Source organism: Pelodiscus sinensis, unplaced genomic scaffold (assembly GCF_049634645.1).
Source record: "Pelodiscus sinensis isolate JC-2024 unplaced genomic scaffold, ASM4963464v1 ctg88, whole genome shotgun sequence".
Classification (NCBI taxonomy): Eukaryota; Metazoa; Chordata; order Testudines; family Trionychidae; genus Pelodiscus; species Pelodiscus sinensis.
Genome location: NW_027465944.1, coordinates 460,889 through 479,719, shown reverse-complemented (window position 1 = coordinate 479,719; position 18,831 = coordinate 460,889). Strand labels below are relative to the sequence as shown.

At 70.4% G+C, this 18,831-nt stretch overlaps 2 protein-coding genes across 2 annotated transcripts in view; one reads left to right on the top strand and one right to left on the bottom strand.

The window, feature by feature from the left end:
* LOC142825297 (dedicator of cytokinesis protein 6-like) overlaps nucleotides 1–18,374 on the bottom strand; it is a 29,685-nt gene extending 11,311 nt beyond the window's left edge. Inside the window, exons 1-17 of the mRNA XM_075917133.1 lie at nucleotides 18,221–18,374; nucleotides 12,675–12,765; nucleotides 11,030–11,205; nucleotides 9,875–9,943; nucleotides 9,164–9,275; nucleotides 8,821–9,033; nucleotides 8,351–8,436; nucleotides 7,966–8,032; nucleotides 7,317–7,466; nucleotides 7,153–7,233; nucleotides 6,416–6,572; nucleotides 5,815–5,939; nucleotides 5,190–5,283; nucleotides 4,825–4,987; nucleotides 2,376–2,493; nucleotides 1,824–1,894; nucleotides 728–866 (exon numbers count right to left, since the gene is read on the bottom strand). Of these exons, the coding sequence (XP_075773248.1) occupies nucleotides 728–866; nucleotides 1,824–1,894; nucleotides 2,376–2,493; nucleotides 4,825–4,987; nucleotides 5,190–5,283; nucleotides 5,815–5,939; nucleotides 6,416–6,572; nucleotides 7,153–7,233; nucleotides 7,317–7,466; nucleotides 7,966–8,032; nucleotides 8,351–8,436; nucleotides 8,821–9,033; nucleotides 9,164–9,275; nucleotides 9,875–9,943; nucleotides 11,030–11,205; nucleotides 12,675–12,765; nucleotides 18,221–18,264 (1,956 nt within the window). The 5' untranslated portion in view covers nucleotides 18,265–18,374. The remainder of the gene's footprint in view (nucleotides 1–727; nucleotides 867–1,823; nucleotides 1,895–2,375; nucleotides 2,494–4,824; nucleotides 4,988–5,189; nucleotides 5,284–5,814; nucleotides 5,940–6,415; nucleotides 6,573–7,152; nucleotides 7,234–7,316; nucleotides 7,467–7,965; nucleotides 8,033–8,350; nucleotides 8,437–8,820; nucleotides 9,034–9,163; nucleotides 9,276–9,874; nucleotides 9,944–11,029; nucleotides 11,206–12,674; nucleotides 12,766–18,220) is intronic.
* On the top strand, nucleotides 3,111–4,854 carry LOC142825302 (angiopoietin-like protein 8). The gene is made up of 5 exons (XM_075917190.1): nucleotides 3,111–3,122; nucleotides 3,222–3,386; nucleotides 3,774–3,944; nucleotides 4,167–4,277; nucleotides 4,631–4,854. The coding sequence occupies exons 1-5, from the start codon at nucleotides 3,111–3,113 to the stop codon at nucleotides 4,655–4,657; spliced, it is 486 nt and encodes a 161-aa protein (XP_075773305.1). The 3' UTR covers nucleotides 4,658–4,854.
* Nucleotides 18,375–18,831: the final 457 nt, after the last annotated feature.

Here is an 18,831-nt window from a genome sequence, read left to right as displayed (position 1 = left end):
CCCCGGCGGGCGGACCGAGGGCCAGGCCAGGCAGCCCCGGCGGGCGGAGCGAGGGCCAGGCCAGGCAGCCCCGGCGGGCGGAGCGAGGGCCAGGCAGCCCCGGCGGGCGGAGCGAGGGCCAGGCAGCCCCGGCGGACGGAGCGAGGGCCAGGCAGGCAGCCCCGGCGGACGGAGCGAGGGCCAGGCAGCCCCGACAGCCCCAGCAGGCCAGGCAGCCCCGGCGGGCGGACCGAGGGCCAGGCCAGGCAGCCCCGGCGGGCGGACCGAGGGCCAGGCCAGGCAGCCCCGGCGGGCGGAGCGAGGGCCAGGCCAGGCAGCCCCGGCGGGCGGAGCGAGGGCCAGGCCAGGCAGCCCCGGCGGGCGGAGCGAGGGCCAGGCCAGGCAGCCCCGGCGGGCGGAGCGAGGGCCAGGCAGCCCCGGCGGGCGGACCGAGGGCCAGGCAGCCCCGGCGGACGGACCGAGGGCCAGGCCAGGCAGCCCCGGCGGGTGGACCGAGGGCCAGGCCAGGCAGCCCCGGCGGGCGGACCGAGGGCCAGGCAGGGAGCCCCGGCGGGCGGAGCGAGGGCCAGGCCAGGCAGCCCCGGCGGGCGGAGCGAGGGCCAGGCCAGGCAGCCCCGGCGGGCGGAGCGAGGGCCAGGCAGGGAGCCCCGGTGGGCGGACCGAGGGCCAGGCAGGGAGCCCCGGCGGGCGGACCGAGGGCCAGGCCAGGCAGCCCCGGCAGACGGACCGTGTAGCCGACGGGCGTCTCTAGCGGCGTGTTGGGCTTGGGCTGGCAGCTGACGTGGTAGAAGGTGAAGAGCAGGTGGTGATTGTCCGTCAGGGCAGGCGGGATCTGCAGCTTGAACTCCTCGTAGAACTGGGGGCACCTGGGGGGCCAGCGGGCAGTGAGGGGGCCCTGAGCCCTTCCAGCCCTGAAACCCCCAGGCCGCTCCAAGCTGCTCCGGCCCCCCCCATCCCGGAGAGACTCACAGGCTGGGCCCAGCGCCCCCCTCTGCCCAGACGCCCTCAGACTGTACCGTATTAACTGAAATAGCCCCCCCAATCCTGCCCACTGTCCCACCCAGACACCCCCAGGCAGGTTACCGTATTGACTGAAATAGCCGCCACCCCCCAATCCTGCCCGCTGTCCCACCCAGACACCCCCAGGCAGGTTACCGTATTAACTGAAATAGCCCCCCCAATCCTGCCCACTGTCCCACCCAGACACCCCCAGGCGGGTTACCGTATTAACTGAAATAGCCCCCCCAATCCTGCCCACTGTCCCACCCAGACACCCCCAGGCGAGTTACCATATTAACTGAAATAGCCCCCCCAATCCTGCCCACTGTCCCACCCAGACACCCCCAGGCGAGTTACCATATTAACTGAAATAGCCCCCCCAATCCTGCCCACTGTCCCACCCAGACACCCCCAGGCGGGTTACCATATTAACTGAAATAGCCCCCCCAATCCTGCCCACTGTCCCACCCAGACACCCCCAGGCGAGTTACCATATTAACTGAAATAGCCCCCCCAATCCTGCCCACTGTCCCACCCAGACACCTCCAGGCGGGTTACCGTATTAACTGAAATAGCCACCCCCCCCAAATCCTGCCCGCTGTCCCACCCAGACACCCCCAGGCGGGTTACCATATTAACTGAAATGGCTGCCCCCCACTCCAATCCAACCTCCTGTCCCTCTGCCCTCAGACACCCCTAGTCGAGTGACCGTATTATCTGAAATAGCCAGCACCCCAAATCCAGCCCACCTCCCCAGACAGGTTACCGTCTTAACTGAAATAGCCCCCCCCAAAGTCCTCAACAGCCCTGCAGGCCGCGCTCACCGGTTGTGATACACCACTGCCGTGTAGGCCTCTTTCGCAAACTCGCTGCAGCTCGACTTGCCGAAGATCACCTGGCAAAGCACAACGGCGTCACACCAGGCGAGGGGCCAGGGGACTTGAACTGGGGCCACCCTGGGCTGGGGGAAGAGACAGGACAGCAACCCAACGGCGGGAGGGGGGAGAGGGACTATGCTGCCTAGGGGATTTAGGCACTAGGTGTGTGTCTAACCACCCTGGACTCTTGGGCCTGAATTTCAGAGTGCCCCATAGAGCATCACCGAGCTGCCCCCCATCTCAGGGCCTGGGTTTGGGGTGTCTGAGGCTGGGCTGCCCTAAGGGGGCCAAACTCTCCAGCCAGGCCCCTGAAAATCCCAAGACTGGATGGAGGCTCCGAGCCCAGCAGCCCCTGGGTACCACACCCCTCCTGCTCCTGGGATGGTGCTTTGATGGGGGGGCCCCACGGAGCCCGGGGGCAGGGCCACGGAGCCCGGGGGCGGGGCCACGGAGCCCGGGGGCGGGGCCACGGAGCCCGGGGGCGGGGCCAAGGCTCACCGGCAGGGCCTGGCTTTGGTCCTCGCCTGCCATGAACTGCACCTTCACGGCGATGTTGCGCACCGAGCCCTGGCGGCTGCTGAAGTTGAGGCTCTGGGGGTAGACGTAGAGCAGGTTCCTGGGGGGCAGGAGAGAGGGGCAGGGTGTCACCGGGCCCCGGGAAGGCCCATTCCCACCTTGAGCTGAGCTGGGAACAGAGGCCGGGGGGGCATGAGGAGCTGGGCCTGGGGGGCCCCCCGCGCTGGGTTCTCTCTGTGGCTCGGGGAGGGCAGTGGGGGCTAGCGGTTAGAGCAGAGGGCCCAGCAGCCAGGACTCCGTGGCTCTCTCCGTGGCTCGGGGAGGGCAGTGGGGGCTAGCGGTTAGAGCACAGGGCCCAGCAGCCAGGACTCCGTGGCTCTCTCCGTGGCTCGGGGAAGCGAGCGGGCTCTAGCTGTGAGATCAATGGCTGCCCCCCAGGCCCCCCCCCACGCCAGCTGCAGGGAGCGCTGGTGAACACCTGTGGGCTGCCCTCTTCACCTCCCCTTGCCCCCCTGACGCACGCCCCTTTCGCAAGCGCCCTGCCCCGGCCAGGGCCCCGTGACCCAGGGCGGCCGGCGGGACGGGGGCGGGCGCAGCGCCAGCTGCCAAAGTCTGCCTGGCGGCAGGGAGGAGACACTCACCAGACAGCCTGCCCCACGCCGCCCTCCCAATCCCACGTCTGCATCAGGCCATTGCCCGCCTGCCTGCGCCGGAGCCATGCGGAGCCTGGTGCTGCTGCTGGCGCTGCTGCCCCCCGGCCCGGCCCGGCCCCCCCCAGGGGCAGCCCCGCAGGAGGAGCTGGACGTCCTGGTGTACGGGGTGCTACAGCTCAGCCAGGCGCTGCACGAGACCTACAGCGCCACGGGGCAGCAGCTGGAGCAGGCCGGGCGCCGGCTCCGGCTCTGCCAGCACTCGCTGGGGGCCCTGTGGCACCAGGCGCGCCAGGCCCGGCAGGGGGCGGAGGAGCTGCGCGGGGCAGTGCAGGGGCTCAAGGTACCCACCCATGGCACTGGGGGGGAGGGGGAGCGTTTATTCCTGGCTGTGTCACTTCTTCACGATCTCGGGGTCCAGTGCCATGCCTCAGTTTCCCCAACATTATGGCCGGGGCCTTTGGGTTAGTGCCGGCACAGCCCTAGGGGAGGCCAGCCTGGATCCTGGCCCTGGGGCCCAAGCAGATTTTGGGACGTCACCCAGCCCTTCACCATCAGTCCGGAGAGCGGGGCAAGATTACCAGCCCCAGAGGGGGAAACTGAGGCACGACATGGCCTTGCCCTGCCCTCCGCAGCAGACCCAGGGGCAGGAGGCGTTTGATGTCCTGTCCCGGGTCCCTCGCAACACCCCAGGGACGAGCCCCCCAGCCCTCTGCTCTCCCCCCGCCAGGTGGAGGAGCTGGCGCTGCAGCTGCAGACCCACGGCGGGACCCAGGCCCTCCAGGGGGCCCAGGCAGGGCTCCTCCTGCTGGCGGAGCGGCTGACAGAGCTGGAGCGGACGCTGGCCAGCCTGGCGCGCAGGGGTCCCCGGCACGGGGCGGTGGAGCTGGCTGCTCTCAAGGTAACGCCCGTTGGGATGCCCCAAGGGCCGGGCCCCAGGGACTCGCAGGCCAGATCTGCCCAGCCCCAGCCTGGGAGAGACGCTGACGCCTGGCACGGGGGGGGGGGGGGGGGGGGGGGGTTAACCCAAGTGGAGCCAGGGGGCGGGGGGGCACCATGGGTCCCCTGGCCCGTGTCCAACCCGCTCAGCTCCCCCAGGTCTGACCCCCTTGCCCCTCCCCAGATGCACGTGGAGCAGCAGAGCCTCGCCCTCCGGGCCCTGGCGGGCTCGACCCAGCACCAGCAGCAGCGAGCGGCCCGCCAGGCGCAGCAGCTGGCCCGGCTCCAGGAGCAGGTAAGGCCCCGTGAGGGGGGTCGGGGGAGCTCGGCGCGGATGAGCTGGGGGCAGGCACAAGCTGCTACCCGAGGGGAAACTGAGGCAGAGGGGCCTAGCCCAGCTGGGAATAACCCATGTGTCCCAAAGCCCTCGTGCTAGCCACTAGCCCACGCTGCCTACGATCCATGGCCCTGGAGCCAGGGGGGCAGAGCCAGGCCTGTCGGAGCCCAAAGCGGTCGGCTCCCTCGGGCGCTGCCCAGGGTGGGGGAAGGGCAGCGTCCCAGCAACACCAGTCCCGCCTGGCTGCCCCACGGGCTCACCCCTCCCCCTCCTGCTGCCCAGCCCCCGCTCACCCTCCCCTCCTCCCCCAGCAGCTGCAGCACCGCACCAGGACATGAGCGGGCCCCCGGCGCCCCCCTGCCCCACGAGCACCCGGCCAGCCGGCCGCGGGACGGACGGGGCCAGCGTGACGAGGGGCCAGCGAGACGAGGGGCCAGCGAGACGAGGGGCCAGCTGGCGGCGGGTGGGTGAGGCCCCCCCCGCCCTGGGAAATAAAGCGACCCACCGGTACGTGGTGTGGGGCACGTAGACCTCGCGGGCCGGGAACTCCAGGATCTCCTTGGTGGGCCGCACCCTGGGGTCCGGGTAGGGCTTGAGGTGCAGCAGCTCCGGGGACAGGCAGTACGGGGGGCTCTCGGGCGCCGGCGAGATGTCCACCTTCAGCTGAGCTGGGAGGAGAGGCCGGGGGGCGTGAGGAGCTGGGCCTGGGGGCCCCCCGCGCTGCCCGGCCCTCTGGGCGGGGCTCTGTGGCTGCCCCCAGGCTCCGCCCCCGGGGGCCTTACTGCCGCGTACGGGCCCTCGCCCAGCAAGGCAACGTGTCCCCCTCCCCCGCGGGACCCCTCGGTGCCCCCGCCCCCCCCGCACCCCCACCTGTGACAGGCCGCAGGCGGCGCAGCAGCGAGGACGGGCGCCGCATGTCCGCCAGGAACTTGTAGAGATCCTCGTCACTGAGGCGGTCGCCTTCCTGCGTGGGGCCCGCGGGCGTTAGGGCGAGAAGAGCCGCCGCGTCGGGCCCCCGCCCCCAGAGCCCATCCCCCCCCATCGCCCCCGCCCCCAGAGCCCATGCCCCCCCCATCGCCCCGCCCCCAGAGCCCATGCCCCCCCCATCGCCCCGCCCCCAGAGCCCATCCCCCCCAGAGCCCATACCCCCCCCATCGCCCCGCCCCCAGAGCCCATACCCCCCCATCTCCCTGCCCCCCCAAAGCCCTTACTCTCATTTCCCGCCCCCAGAGCCCATACCTCCCTCATCTCTCCGAGCCTATAACCTCTCCCACCTCCCCCTACCCACCCCGAGTCCATACAACCCTGTTGGTCCATACCACCACACTGACCTGCCCCCGATCCCATACTGCCCCCAATCACCCTGCCCCCAAATCCAATATGGCCAGCCATACCCACAGCAGCTGCGCCCCAAGTACCCCACCTCTATCCCCTAAGCCCTGCCCCCAACAGGGCCATGCAATCCCCACCGTGACCAGCAGGGGGCGCTTGTCACCTGCTTGAAGAAGTTGGTGACGGTGAGGGTGGCCGGGCGGAAGCTGCCGAAGCTGCCCAGCTCCTCCCCGGCGCTGCCGCGCTCCAGCGTCCGCCGCTTGCGCTCTGCCCAGGTGCCCCTGCGCTCTGCCGGGACAGGAGGGGGGCGCTCACCACGGGCCGGGGGGCTCCACGGGCGGCCCAGCAAGCCCCAGGCACTGCCCTGGCTCCCCCACCCCGGGCTAGAAGATGATGGGTGTCTTGCCTGCCATTGAAATGCAGCCACCTCTGGGGTGGGGCCACAGCTGCCTGGCACCAACCTGCTGCCCTCTGCACCCCCAGGGCCAGGTGGCGCCTCTGCCAATCCCTGGGACCTGGCTACAGATCAGCCCCCTGCAGCCCAACACCCTCCCAAACCCCCACCCCCTCACCGAGTCCCCCCCGGCAGCCCAGCGCCCCCCTCCGAGCCCCCTCCCCCTCCCTGCAGCCCAGACCCCACCGAGCCCCCTCCCCCTCCCTGCAGCCCAGCCCCTAGCGCCACGCTGGGGCACAGGGCTCAGACTGAGGGAGGGCAGAGCCCCTGGGCCCCAGGCCCGGCTCGGGGGGCCGATGGCAGGGCTCACCGCTCTCGGCCTCCGCGGCGTCGCGCTCCAGGGGCCCGGCGGTGCTGACGATGTTCAGGAGGTGGATGGCCGTCCAGGCGAAGGGCATGCGGTACCGGCCCAGGCGGCTGCAGAACGTCTCCGCCGCCCCACGCAGCTTCTCCAGCTTCTCCTTGTTCTGGGGTGGGGGCCGCGAGAAACCAGCTCAGCCCCACCCAGCCCCTGGGGAGCACCGACTGCCAGGACGCCTGGTGTCTCTCCCCAGTGCCGGGAGGCCAGTAGGGGCTAGTGGTTAGCGCGGGGGGGGGGGGGGAGGGACAGGGAACCAGGACGCCTGGGGTCTCTCCCCAGTGCCAGGAGGGCAGTAGGGGCTAGTGGTTAGCGTGGGGGGGGGACAGGGAACCAGGACGCCTGGGGTCTCTCCCCAGTGCCAGGAGGGCAGTAGGGGCTAGTGGTTAGCGTGGGGGGGGGGGACAGGGAACCAGGACTCCTGGGTGTTCTCTCTAGCTATGGGAGGGGAGTGGGGGCTAGTGGTTAGAGCAGGGGCTGGGAGCCAGGACTCCTGGGCTCTCTCCCTAGCTCTGGGAAGGAAGTATGGTCTAGTGGTTGGAGCAGAGGCAGGGACAATTGGGACCCCAGAAAACAGCCTGGCCTGTGCTCAGGCCCTGGGACAGAGGCCCAGGCATGGGGTGGAGGGGCCGAGTTCGAGGGACCCGCCCCACCTGTCACAGCCCAGCGGGCCCCGGGGCTGCCCCTACCTTGGCTGCGTCCGTCTCCTTCAGGACCATGTAGGGCTCACAGCAGTCGCCGATGTCGCCCTGCTGCAGCACCTTCTCCAGCTGGGGGAGACGAGCAAAGCGTGACCCACGGGGGAGGGCAGCGGGGCCCAGCGGTTAGAGCGGGGGCCGGGAGCGGAGCTCACCTTGAGCACCAGGAAGATGTCGGGGGAGGGGTAGGTGATGGAGAAGATGGCGGAGCGCGCCAGCGTGGAGATGGCCGGGTGGGCGCCGTGCGCCCGTAGCAGCCCCTTCGTCTGCTCCGAGTTCAGGTCGAAGTAGAAGTTCTCCGAGATCTGGGGAGGGAGCAAAAGTCAGAGCAGGAGACGGCCCGTGCTAGGCCCCGCCCCTCACCCGCATCCCTGCCCTGGCCCCGCCCCTGGCCCCGCCCCTCACCCACATCCCTGCCCTGGCCCCGCCCCTCACCCGCATCCCTGCCCCTGCCCAGGCCCCGCCCCTCATCCGCATCCCTGCCCTGGCCCCGCCCCTCACCCGCATCCCTGCCCCTGCCCAGGCCCCGCCCCTCATCCGCATCCCTGCCCCGCCCCTCATCCGCATCCCTGCCCCCGCCCAGGCCCCGCCCCTCACCCGGATCCCTGCCCCCGCCCCTCACCCGCCCCTCATACGCATCCCTGCCCCTGCCCAGGCCCCACCCCTCACCTGCAACTCTGCCCCGCCCCTGGCCCAAGCCCCGCCCCTCACCCACATGCCTGCCCCTGGCCTAGACAATACAGCCCAGGCTCCCCCCCAAGCCCTGCCCCCCACCCCATGCCTGGCTCACTGGGCCATTGGCACCTTTTTCTTTTCCTTGACGTCGTAGAGGGCGAGGGTCCCGAACATGGGCTCGATCTCGATCTCAAACCTGGTGCCAGAGAGACGTGGGCGGGTCAGGGCGAGCCCCACAACCAACAGCCCCCTGGGGGCCCCACCCCACTGCGGCCGGGCAGGCTGGGAGCCGGGTCACCTGGGTTCCATTCCTGGATCTGCCCTGACTCACTTTGCAGTCATGGCCAAGCCCCACCTCCAGCGCCTCAGTTTCCCCATCACTACGCCCCCCCCCGCCCCACCCCCCACGCCCGCAGCCCCAGAGACGAGCAAAGCTCAGCACGAGCATCCCAGGCCCCCAACACCCGGCCGCTCCTCCTCTCCACCCCCCCACCCCACCAGGAGCGCGACTTACTTGAGCGACAGGCACTTCACCAGGATCCGCTGGCCAAAGTGCTCCCGGGGCTCCTCGGGCAGGGTGCAGCGCTCCACCGCCTCGTCCTGCCGGCCGGCGCAGCCGTGAGAGCGGCCCCCGAACACCGCGCCGCCGCCCGCCGCCCCCAGCCGTCCCCACGCCGCCGCCCAGCGCCCCCAGCCGTCCCCGCGCCGTCCCCAGCTGTCCCCGCGCCGCCGCCCGGCGCCCCCAGCCGTCCCCGCGCCGCCGCCCGGCGCCCCCAGCCGTCCCCGCGCCGCCGCCCCCAGCCGTCCCCGCCCGGCTCTGCCACCACCCCACGTGCCACCCATGGCAAGTCACAGCCCCCGTGCCTCAGTTTCCCCTCCCCTCAGGAGCTCTCTGGGTTGGGGACGGTTTGCCAAGAGCCCAGCGCGCCGGAGGGGGGAGCTGTTTCCTGCCCCCAGTTCAGGCGGGCGCCGGGCGGGACTCACCTCGTCGGGGATGGGGAAGAGGGCCAGCAGCTCCGGGGGCCGGTTCTCCTTGCGCAGCTCCTCGTTGCGCCGGTCCACCTCCTCGACGGGCGTGGGCTCCAGCAGGGCCAGCAGCAGCGGGTCGGCCGCCGAGCTCCGCAGGTCGAAGATGCTGGAGGCCCAGCTGCCCCGGGGCGTGTCGTCCAGGGAGGGCGAGCGGCGCTTCAGCTCCTCCTGGGGGGGAAGAGAGCCGTCTGGGCCGGTCCCCCCCCAGGCTGGCCCAGCCCGCAGTCCCCCGGCCCCAGCACTGCCCCTCCCAGCCAGGCCCCCCCAGGGGCGCTCCCCGCCCCCCCAGCCTCCTCACCGGCTCCTCCTCCGCCTGGTCCAGCTCGAAGACCTGCCGGGGCAGCCCCCTCTGGCGCTGCCGCTGCCGTTCGGCCGTGTGGGGGCTGCACATGGTGCTGAGGGGCTGGTACCTGGGCACGGGGAGCCTGGGTTACGCTCAGCGCCCGGCCGGCGCCCCCCCACGCCCCCAGCAGGCTATTGGCCCCAGGGAAGGGGCAGAGTCGCCCCAGCATGGTGGGGGAACCCCCTGCGGGTGCCTCCGGCCAAGGGAGGGAGCGGGCGTGGCCATCTCCCACCTGTGCCCGCTAGCAGCTCTGACACCCCCGGGGGCTCCGTGCCTCGGTTTCCCTATCTGGAAGAACAGGACTCAGCTGCTGGGTAACGTGGGCTGACGGACGGACAGGCAGGGGATGGCGACCTGCCCGCTGTCCCTGGCCGCACCCATCTCCGGAACCAGGCAGAGCCGGGCTGGGCCGACGGAGCCCCGGGAGAAACAAGGCCCCTTTCGGCAGGGGCTGAGCAGATCCGGTTCCCGGGGGTTCGGAGCCCACGGCGGGCAGCCGGCTCCGGCACAGCTCTGGCGTGCTGGGCCCATCCCCCTGGCCTCCCGCCAGGCACGGAACGAGCAGCCATTTCCGCCCGCGGGGAGCGGCTCCACAGCACCGAGAAGCCGTCAGGCCCTGGGGACCGAGGGCTCGGCTCACCCGGCGCCGGCGCCCCGGCCACTTACTTCCTCCGCACCACGAGCCAGTCCTGCGTGTAGACCTGCACCGCGGCCCGCACGCGGCCATCGAGCAAACTGGCGGGAGGGAAACGCGCCGAGTCAGCGGCCGCATGTCCCGCCCCCTCCCCTACCTCAGTTTCCCCACCTGTAGCAGTGGGGTGACTCGAGAGGCGGGGGAAGGGGGCTGGCAGTCTCTGCCGGCATTAATTACAACGCGCTCGTTGGCGGGAGCATTAGCTTAGCCCTGGGTGGAGGCGTGGAGGGGAGGGGGACAGGGTTCAAATGGACCATCCCAAAGTGCCCCCGAGGCCGGGGCCATGCCAGTCCCAGGGGGCCGGCAAGGGGGCGAGGCAGGGGGCGGGCCATGGGCTGGGAGCCAAGAATTCATGAGCGCTCATATTCCAAATCCCCACCCCTTAGCCCCATCCCTCTAGGCTGTACAACCTAAGCTCCGCCCCTTAGCCTGAGCCCCGCCCCTCCTGTCTGTATAGCTGCAGCCCCGCCCCTTAGCCTGAGCCCCGCCCCTGCTGTCTGTGTAGCTGCAGCCCCGCCCCTGCTGTCTGTGTAGCTGCAGCCCCGCCCCTTAGCCTGAGCCCCGCCCCTCCTGTCTGTATAGCTGCAGCCCCGCCCCTTAGCCTGAGCCCCGCCCCTCCTGTCTGTGTAGCTGCAGCCCCGCCTCTTAGCCTGAGCCCCGCCCCTCCTGTCTGTATAGCTGCAGCCCCGCCCCTTGGCCTGAGCCCCGCCCCTCCTGTCTGTGTAGCTGCAGCCCCGCCCCTTGGCCTGAGCCCCGCCCCTCCTGTCTGTATAGCTGCAGCCCCGCCTCTTAGCCTGAGCCCCGCCCCTCCTGTCTGTATAGCTGCAGCCCCGCCCCTTAGCCTGAGCCCCGCCCCTCCTGTCTGTGTAGCCCAGGCCATGCTGCTTCGTCGGAGCCTCCCCACTACAGGCTGGTGAGGCCCCTGGTGCCTCAGTTTCCCCCTAGGGAGGCTCGCACTGGGAGTGGTGGCCACACATTAAACGCTGTGAGACGTAAGCCCTGTGCTAGACGCGCTGCCCCCTGCTGGTGGCTGGGCAGTACTGAGGTGCTAACCCGCGGCCGAAGGGAGCATCAGGGCCGGTCCCCCCACACACTGCTCAGGAGCAAGCCCCGGCCCAGACACCCACCCCTCGTCGGGCACCCCCGACTCCAGCGTGCGACACTCCCGGGGCTCCCGGACCACCTCCAGGTCATCCTCAGGGAACTCGACCAGGTCCCGGAGCGGGCCAGGCTCCACCTCCGGGGGGTGGGCCGCCAGGTACTCCTCGAAGTCCACCGGCTCCACCACCTCCGTCAGCGGCACCTGGGGGCAGATCCGTTCATGGGGGGGGGGGTCCCAGCACAGCAAGGCCAGCTCTTCGCAGGCCCCTGCCCGGGCCCCCAGGGCGAGAGCTTCTCCCCTGCTAACGGCGACAGCAGTGAGCAGGGAGCCAGGACTCCTGGATTCTCTCCCTGGCTCTGAGAGGGCAGGGGGGCCTAGTGGTTGGAGCAGGAGACTCCTGGGTTCTCTCCCTGGCTCTGAGAGGGCAGGGGGGCCTAGTGGTTGGAGCAGGAGACTCCTGGGTTCTCTCCCTGGCTCTGAGAGGGCAGGGGGGCCTAGTGGTTGGAGCAGGAGACTCCTGGGTTCTCTCCCCGGCTCTGAGAGGGCAGGGAGGCCTCGTGGTTGGAGCAGGAGACTCCTGGGTTCTCTCCCTGGCTCTGAGAGGGCAGGGGGGCCTAGTGGTTGGAGCAGGAGACTCCTGGGTTCTCTCCCCGGCTCTGAGAGGGCAGGGGGGCCTAGTGGTTGGAGCAGGAGACTCCTGGGTTCTCTCCCCGGCTCTGAGAGGGCAGGGGGGCCTCGTGGTTGGAGCAGGAGACTCCTGGGTTCTCTCCCCAGCTCTGAGAGGGCAGGGGGGCCTCGTGGTTGGAGCAGGAGACTCCTGGGTTCTTCCGCCAACGCTCAGACACTGGGTGTATTTTGGGTACCGCACCCGGCTCCTGTAGCGAGATGCACTGACTGGGAATACACCACCCCCTAGCGCCCCCCACACCGCTCCCCTCGGGCGTGCTCCCAGCTCGGGGAGGGGCGCATCCGGGCTGGGCGGGGGCCGCCCTGGCTGGCGGGCACAGGGCCACGGGTAACACCGGCCAGCTGTGCCGGAGGAATCTCAGCACAGAGCAGCCAGGCAGGAAGTGAGGGCAAGACACCGAAACCACACGGGAAAGGGAAGGGGAAACCGAGGCGGTTAGCGCTACAGCGCACCGGCGTCCTCTCGCTTGGCGCCGGGCCAGCCTCCCGCCCAGGCTTGGGGGGCCCCCTGGGAGAGGGACCAACAGGGCTGGAGAGAGAACCCAGGCGTCCTGGCTCCCAGCCCCTCCCCGCTGTAACCACTAGACCCCACTGCCCTGCTTAGCAGCTCCACCGTGAATGGCTGTATGGGAGGCTCGTCCTTGTTCCCTGCCCAGCGGTAAACAAGCCCCCACGCGCCTTGCCACAGCCTTGCTGCCGAGCAGGGGCCACGAGCCGGCTCCGGCAGCGGCTCCCAGCAGGCAGGAGAGGCCGGGCCTTTCCCCGCCGCACCCGCAGGTTCGATGCCCACAGCTCCCGGCCCCCACGAACCATGCACAGAGCGTGGGGTGTCCAGCCACGCAGGCCAGCAGGAGCCGTGGGCAGGGCGGGGCCGGGGAGGTAGAGCCAATGGCAGGAGCCGGCACTAAGGTCCCCCAACGTGGCTGGGCCACGGGCGGAGCCAGGATCTGGGGGGGGGAGGGGGGAGAACGGACACGACTTACCAGCTGCTGGGAGCTGCTGCGCTTCTTGGAGAGCTGCGGGGACGCGCCGTGCTCCCGGGACACCTGCTTCCGCACCTCGGCCGCCACCGTCCTGCAAGAGAGTCGGGTCAGGGCGGGAGCCGCCTGGGCGAGGCCTGGAGCCCAGAGAGCCGGCGTCGCCGGGGCCGCAGGCTGGCCTGGGCACCTGCAGCCTCACAGCCGGCCCTGCCCCGCAGCAGGGGACACTGAGGCACAGCGCAGGGAAAAGTCCCCCAACAAGTCACAGCTGGGAACAGACCCCAGGAGGCCTTCCTGTCTCCCGGTCGTCTGGTCTAACCACTAGGGCACACAGCCACGCAGAACAGAACCCAGGAGTCTGGGCTGGCAGCCCCTCCCCGTGCCCGCCAGCGCAGACCGGATCCAGCAAGGCCTGCACTGCACGTTACTGAGCCGGGGGAGGGGCACTTCCCAGCCCCTCCCCGCCCAGCTTGGCTCCGCGAGTCGCTCCAAGGCCGGGGGTAGCGCTGGCAAGTCCGGGGGAGCATCCCTGGTTCTTCAGAGCTTGGATTTTCACCCCCCTTCTCTCCGCAATGCGCCTGAGGACGCCCGGGCTCTGCCACCAACTCCCTGGGTGGCCTTGGGCAAGTACCAGTGCGGCCCTGTGCCTCAGTTTCCCCACCTATAACATGAGGATACGAGCCTTTGTCTCTTCTCTCTTTTATGGGGCGCATGGGGGCAAGAGCCGTCCCTCACTTGGCCTATGCAGCGCCCGACCCCACGGGGATCCAATCACGGGGGGCCCCTACGCAATACCACAACACACCACCCTGCTGGGGGGGGGGGGGGAGACACACCGGGCACGGGGGCAGCAGATCTGCCAGCTCTCTCCACAGGAGCTCCCCATGCGCCTCATTGTACAGATGGGGAAACTGAGGTACGGAGCAGTGCAGGGGCTTGCCCCGGGACACCCCGCAGGCAGGAGAGAACCCAGGAGTCCTGCGCCCCAGGCACAGAGGGGCCACCCCTCCTAGAGGCCCCCCGTGCGAAAGGAGACGAGCGAGCCCTGCCCCGGCTCCCCGTGCTGCCAGGCGGCCCCATGCCCAGGCCCTCCCCGGGGCACAGAGCGCAGGCGCCGGGCGGGCTGGGGACCCGGGAGCTGCTGTAAGGGGCGAGGCAGGTCTCCTGCTTCAAGCAACAATGTGTATGGAGGGGAGTGGGGCCTAGTGGTTAGAGGGGGGAAGAGGCTGGGAGCCAGGACTCCTGGATTCCATCCCTAGCTCGGGGGGGGGGGGGGGGGGGGGGGACGAGTCAGATTTCAACTTTTCAATGGGGGGGTATCAGTCAGACCAAGGGCCCGAGCCACCCCCCTCAGAAACGGGGCCACGGCGCCTTCTGGGTCCCCACTCGCCCCTGGGAAACCGAGGCCCCGAGAGACCTCGGGGGGGAACCGGGGACGCCTCCAGGTGTCCGAGGCCCGGCTCAATACCCGGCCACCATCAGCGCGGCAGCATCCGCCCGGGTGGCAGCGCTAGGCAGTGCCACTTGGTACCACCAGCTGCCACGGAGCAGCTGCTGCCGCCCGCGCTCCCCCCGCCCGGCTCAGCAGCTGTTTTCCAGCCGGGCTCCCACGCTCTGGGTCCAAGGAGGAGGGGGCTGATGGGGAGGGCAGAGTTGTCGGGGCAGCAGGCAGGCCCAGGGTCCCGAGCAAACCCCGGCAGGACCCCGGCCTCCTACCCCGGGACAATAAAACCAAACGCCTCCGCCGGCCGCGCCCCAAAGCAAACGGGGCCCCGAGACGGGCGCGGGCTCCGGGGGCTCGCACGGGGCCGCCCACGCCGGGGCAGCGGCGCCCCCAGCGGGAGGCCGCCGTGAGCAGCGTGGGGATTTCGGCAGGCCTCCGGCGCCCAGGGACGGGAGCACGTGCAAAGGGGGCACAGCGCCCCCTAGTGGGGCACGGGGCTTGGCACCCCAAAGGAGAGAGCGCCCCCTAGGGGGCAGGCCCAGCTCCAGTCCTGGGGCGGCCGGAAGCCAGGGCCAGACGCACTCAGGCCGGGAACCAGGGCACATGGTGCCTCCTGCCCCAGCCACGTTCAAATCCAGACGGGGGGCTGCATACGGTCAGGCCCCACAGCGGCTCCCCGGAGCCCTGGATTCCGCGAGTCCAGGGGCCCAGCCACGGGGCAGGACACAGTGGGGCCCTTTCAGACAGGGAAACTGAGGCAAAGAAGGACACTGGCTCAAAGCCAGCAAGGCCAGGCTGGTCTTTGAGTCACCAACACGACACCTCCATGGTCACTCCGGGCACGGAAGGGGTGGGAAAGGCCTGGAAAAACCCCAACCCAAGTGATGTGCCCTAGGGGAACCCCTGGACCCAGATCGGGACCCCGCCTCCTGCTGCCCAGAGACAAGCCCTGCCCCAAGGCACTTACAATCAATCCCAGCAAGGCACAGAGCAGGAGGGGAAACTGAGGCACTGGGCAGTGACGTGACCCACCCCGCGTCGCCCAGCAGGCTGCTCTGCTGTGGTACCAATTGCCTGGGGCCGGACGAGCTCAAGGGAGGCTGGAGAAACCGGAGGGCGCTGGACAGGAGCAGGTTGGAGCTGGCGGGCCCAGGCTGAGCGCACCCACAGGCCAGCTCTGGGGGCCCGGGGCTGGAAACAACCCGCTGGGGGGAGTCGAGCTCAGGGACAGGCCAGACACTGTGTCACTTATGGGTGTTGTGAGAGCACCTCGGGGTGCCCTGCCTGAGAATGGATCTTTACCCCCCCCCATACACTGTGCCAAGAGCTGCATGGATCCCGGACCAGGGACCCCCCCCCCCCCAGTGCCGCAGAGCCCCGGCCGGAAAGGTGACAGTCTGCTGGGACAAGGAGGGGTGAAAAGAACATTCTGCCCATTCTGGCAGCTGGAAGAACAGGGGCCGAGAGAGCAGGGGCAGGCTGGCGCAGTGGTTAGAGCTGAGGCCTGTGATTTGCAGGGACAGGGCCAGGCAAGTCCCTGGGACAAGCAAATGAGACCTGCCCAAGGTATCCTGCAGCCCCCCCGCCAAGTGCCCCACGGGCTGCCTGGCCCACACCCCGCCTGCGCCCGGCTCGGGGGAAGAGGAAGCCGAGAGCAGCAGGGGAGGGAGAGCCCAGAGCCCCTGAATTATTCACCTGCACCTACTGCCGGCTCGCGGCCAGTGAGCGAGGTCACCCCCGGGCCGGCCGTGTCCCTCCTGCTCCCCAGCAACTCGCGCCCACGACTGGCCGGTGCCCGCCGGGCTGGGGAGCCAAGCCGCAGGGGGGGGGGGGAGGGCAGGGAGAGAGACGCTGCCCAAAGCCCAGCCCGCAGGCAGGGAACGAAGCCGGCGCAGTTCAACGTCCACTAACTGCTCCCTGAACGCGACCGGCGGGACGGAGCGCCCGGCTGCCTGCCTGCAAGACCCGGCCCGGAGCATTAGCCCTGCGCTTCACAAACTGGAGGAAAAGCCAGACACACAGAGAGACACAGAGAGACAGACAGACACAGAGAGACAGACACACAGAGAGACACAGAGAGACAGACACAGAGAGACACACAGACACAGAGAGACACACAGAGAGACAGAGAGACACACACACACACACACAGACACACAGAGAGACACACAGACACACAGAGACACAGAGAGAGACGCACACAGACACACACAGGCACAGAGACACACAGACACACACAGAGACACAGAGTTGCACATACAGACACACACACACACAGGCACAGAGAGACACAGACTCGGCTTGACAAAGCCCTGGCTGGGTTGGCTTAGTTGGGGTTGGTCCTGCTTTGGGCAGGGGGCTGGACTTGATGCCTCCTGAGGTCTCTGCGAGCCCTGGGATTCTATGACTGACACACACACACACACACACACACACACACACTCGCCAAAGCAGACAACCCAACAAAGCCCAACAGGGAGCCAGGAAAGGGCCGAATTTCCTTCCGCCAGGAAGCAACAAACATGCCAGAGAGGGGCCGGCCGGCCGGGCCGGGAAGGGGGGAGGCGCCAGGCTCCAAAGGGGCACCCTAGTGAAGATCCTGGTGCGACCGTTCTCGTTGCACGGCGCCGGGCCGGGAAGGGGGGAGGCGCCAGGCTCCAAAGGGGCACCCTAGTGAAGATCCTGGTGCGACCGTTCTCGTTGCACGGCGCCGGGCCGGGAAGGGGGGAGGCGCCAGGCTCCAAAGGGGCACCCTAGTGAAGATCCTGGTGCGACCGTTCTCGTTGCACGGCGCCGGGCCGGGAAGGGGGGAGGCGCCAGGCTCCAAAGGGGCACCCTAGTGAAGATCCTGGTGCGACCGTTCTCGTTGCACGGCGCCGGGCCGGGAAGGGGGGAGGCGCCAGGCTCCAAAGGGGCACCCTAGTGAAGATCCTGGTGCGACCGTTCTCGTTGCACGGCGCTCGCCGGCTCGTGCGGGCCCCAGGGCCAGTGCGGGCCAGGCAGCGTCGACAGCCCGGCCATACGAGGCTCCTCTGCGCCTGGCCCCCTTCCCAAGCCCCGTCCAGACCAGGTTCCACCCACACGCTGGGGCGGGAGGCAAACCCCAGGGATATCCCACCTGACCAGGCGCCCCCCTACTGAAACACAGAGTCTGCCAGGCCACAGACAGCGTGGGGCTCGGGCACCAACCCGGCCCCCGTGCAACACTAGCATTTCACGAGAGGACGCGTGCGTGCGAAGCAGGCAGGGAGAGCTGGGAGCCCTGTCCTTCGGGCTGGGGCTGGGGTTCAGCTCGCACGTTCTGCAGGGGGAGGGGGACTCCAGTTCCCAGGACCCCCGATCCCACATCTTTGGAAAAAGGCTCCCATCTGGCGGGGGGGGGGGGGGGGGGGGGCTCACACTTCTAGCTGGGGGGCAGGGAGATGCCAACTGGGACCTGGCAGGGGACTGGGCCCCCCCTGGCAGGGGACTGGCCCCCCCCCCCCGCTAGGAAGCATTCTAGCCCCCCATGCGCATCTTGGGGGACCCCTCCCAGCCTGCACCTGGCAGGAGGGGCCCTGCGGGGAGGATCCGGGGACACCAGCGACTGAGGGGGAGGGGCAGCTGCAGTGCTGGGGGTGCCCCAGGGTGCTCTGGTCTGTGGGTGGGTGCCCCAAGGGGCGGGCCTGGGGGCGCTGGGTGGGGGGGCCGGAGCAGGGGCACCCCCGGCTCTTACCGGCTGATGCGCTGAGCGCAGGGGGGACGCCGGCAGGGGCGGGGGGGGGGGGGCGAGACAGGGGGCGTAGGGCGGGCGGGCGCTGGGGTGTTCGGGGCGGGGGGGCCCGAGGGGGTGCCGGGCGGGGGCGCTGGGAGTGCCAGGGGGGGCGCAGGGCGGGTGGCGCTGGGGGGCCCGGGGGGCCCGCGGGGGGGGCGCAGGGCGGGGGGGTCCGGGGGGGCCCGCGGGGGGTGCCGGGCGGGGGGCGCTGGGGAGCCCGGGGGGGCCCGCGGGGGGCGCTGGGGGGCCCGCGGGGGGGCGCAGGGCGGGGGGCGCTGGGGGGTCCGGGGGGGCCCGCGGGGGGGCGCAGGGCGGGGGTGCCCGCGGGGGGTCCGGGGGGGGGGCTCTCACCGGCTGATGCGCTGGGCGAAGGCGCGTCGCTCCGGGGCCGCCATGTGGCTCCGTCCCTGCGGCCGGGCCGGGCTGGGCGGCACCTTCCGGGTCCGTCCGCCCGCACCGCGCCGCCCCCTGCCGGCCGAGCCCTGGAGCGCCCCGGCCCCTATGGGGCGCCCCGCGCGCGACGCTGCAGGCGGACCCCTATGGAACGCGCCCATAGGCGCCCGTGGGCAGCTGCGGCCGAGGCAGAGACTATTTCCCTAGGAATCCCCGTGGGCCCCCAGGGAGAGCTCTGACCCTAGAGCAGCCTCTCCCCCTGCGCTGGGGGAGCTGGGAAGGGGGGCTGGGCTGGGGGTCCTTTGCTTGGAGAGCGGGGCTGGCCCCCACAGCCCAGGCCAGCCCCCAGGTGAGGGGAGCCCTGCATGGATCCAAGGAGCCGTCACTGGCTGGATTATAGCGCAGGGTCCCCTTCGGCCGTTGCTCCACAGACAGATCAGGAGAGGCTGCCCCGTCACAATTAGCTCCCTGCCTAACGAGACGAAAAGCAGGCAGGGAAACTGAGGCACAGAGCGGGCCGGGTATTTGGCCAAGGTCTCCCAGCACGTCGCCTCCTGCCTGCAGTTGGG

Excerpts from the sequence above, each read along its gene's own strand:
- LOC142825302 (XM_075917190.1), top strand. Across the intron at positions 3,945-4,166 it reads TGGAGCTGGCTGCTCTCAAG|ATGCACGTGGAGCAGCAGAG; the intron begins GTAACGCCCGTT and ends GCCCCTCCCCAG. Across the intron at positions 4,278-4,630 it reads TGGCCCGGCTCCAGGAGCAG|CAGCTGCAGCACCGCACCAG; the intron begins GTAAGGCCCCGT and ends CTCCTCCCCCAG.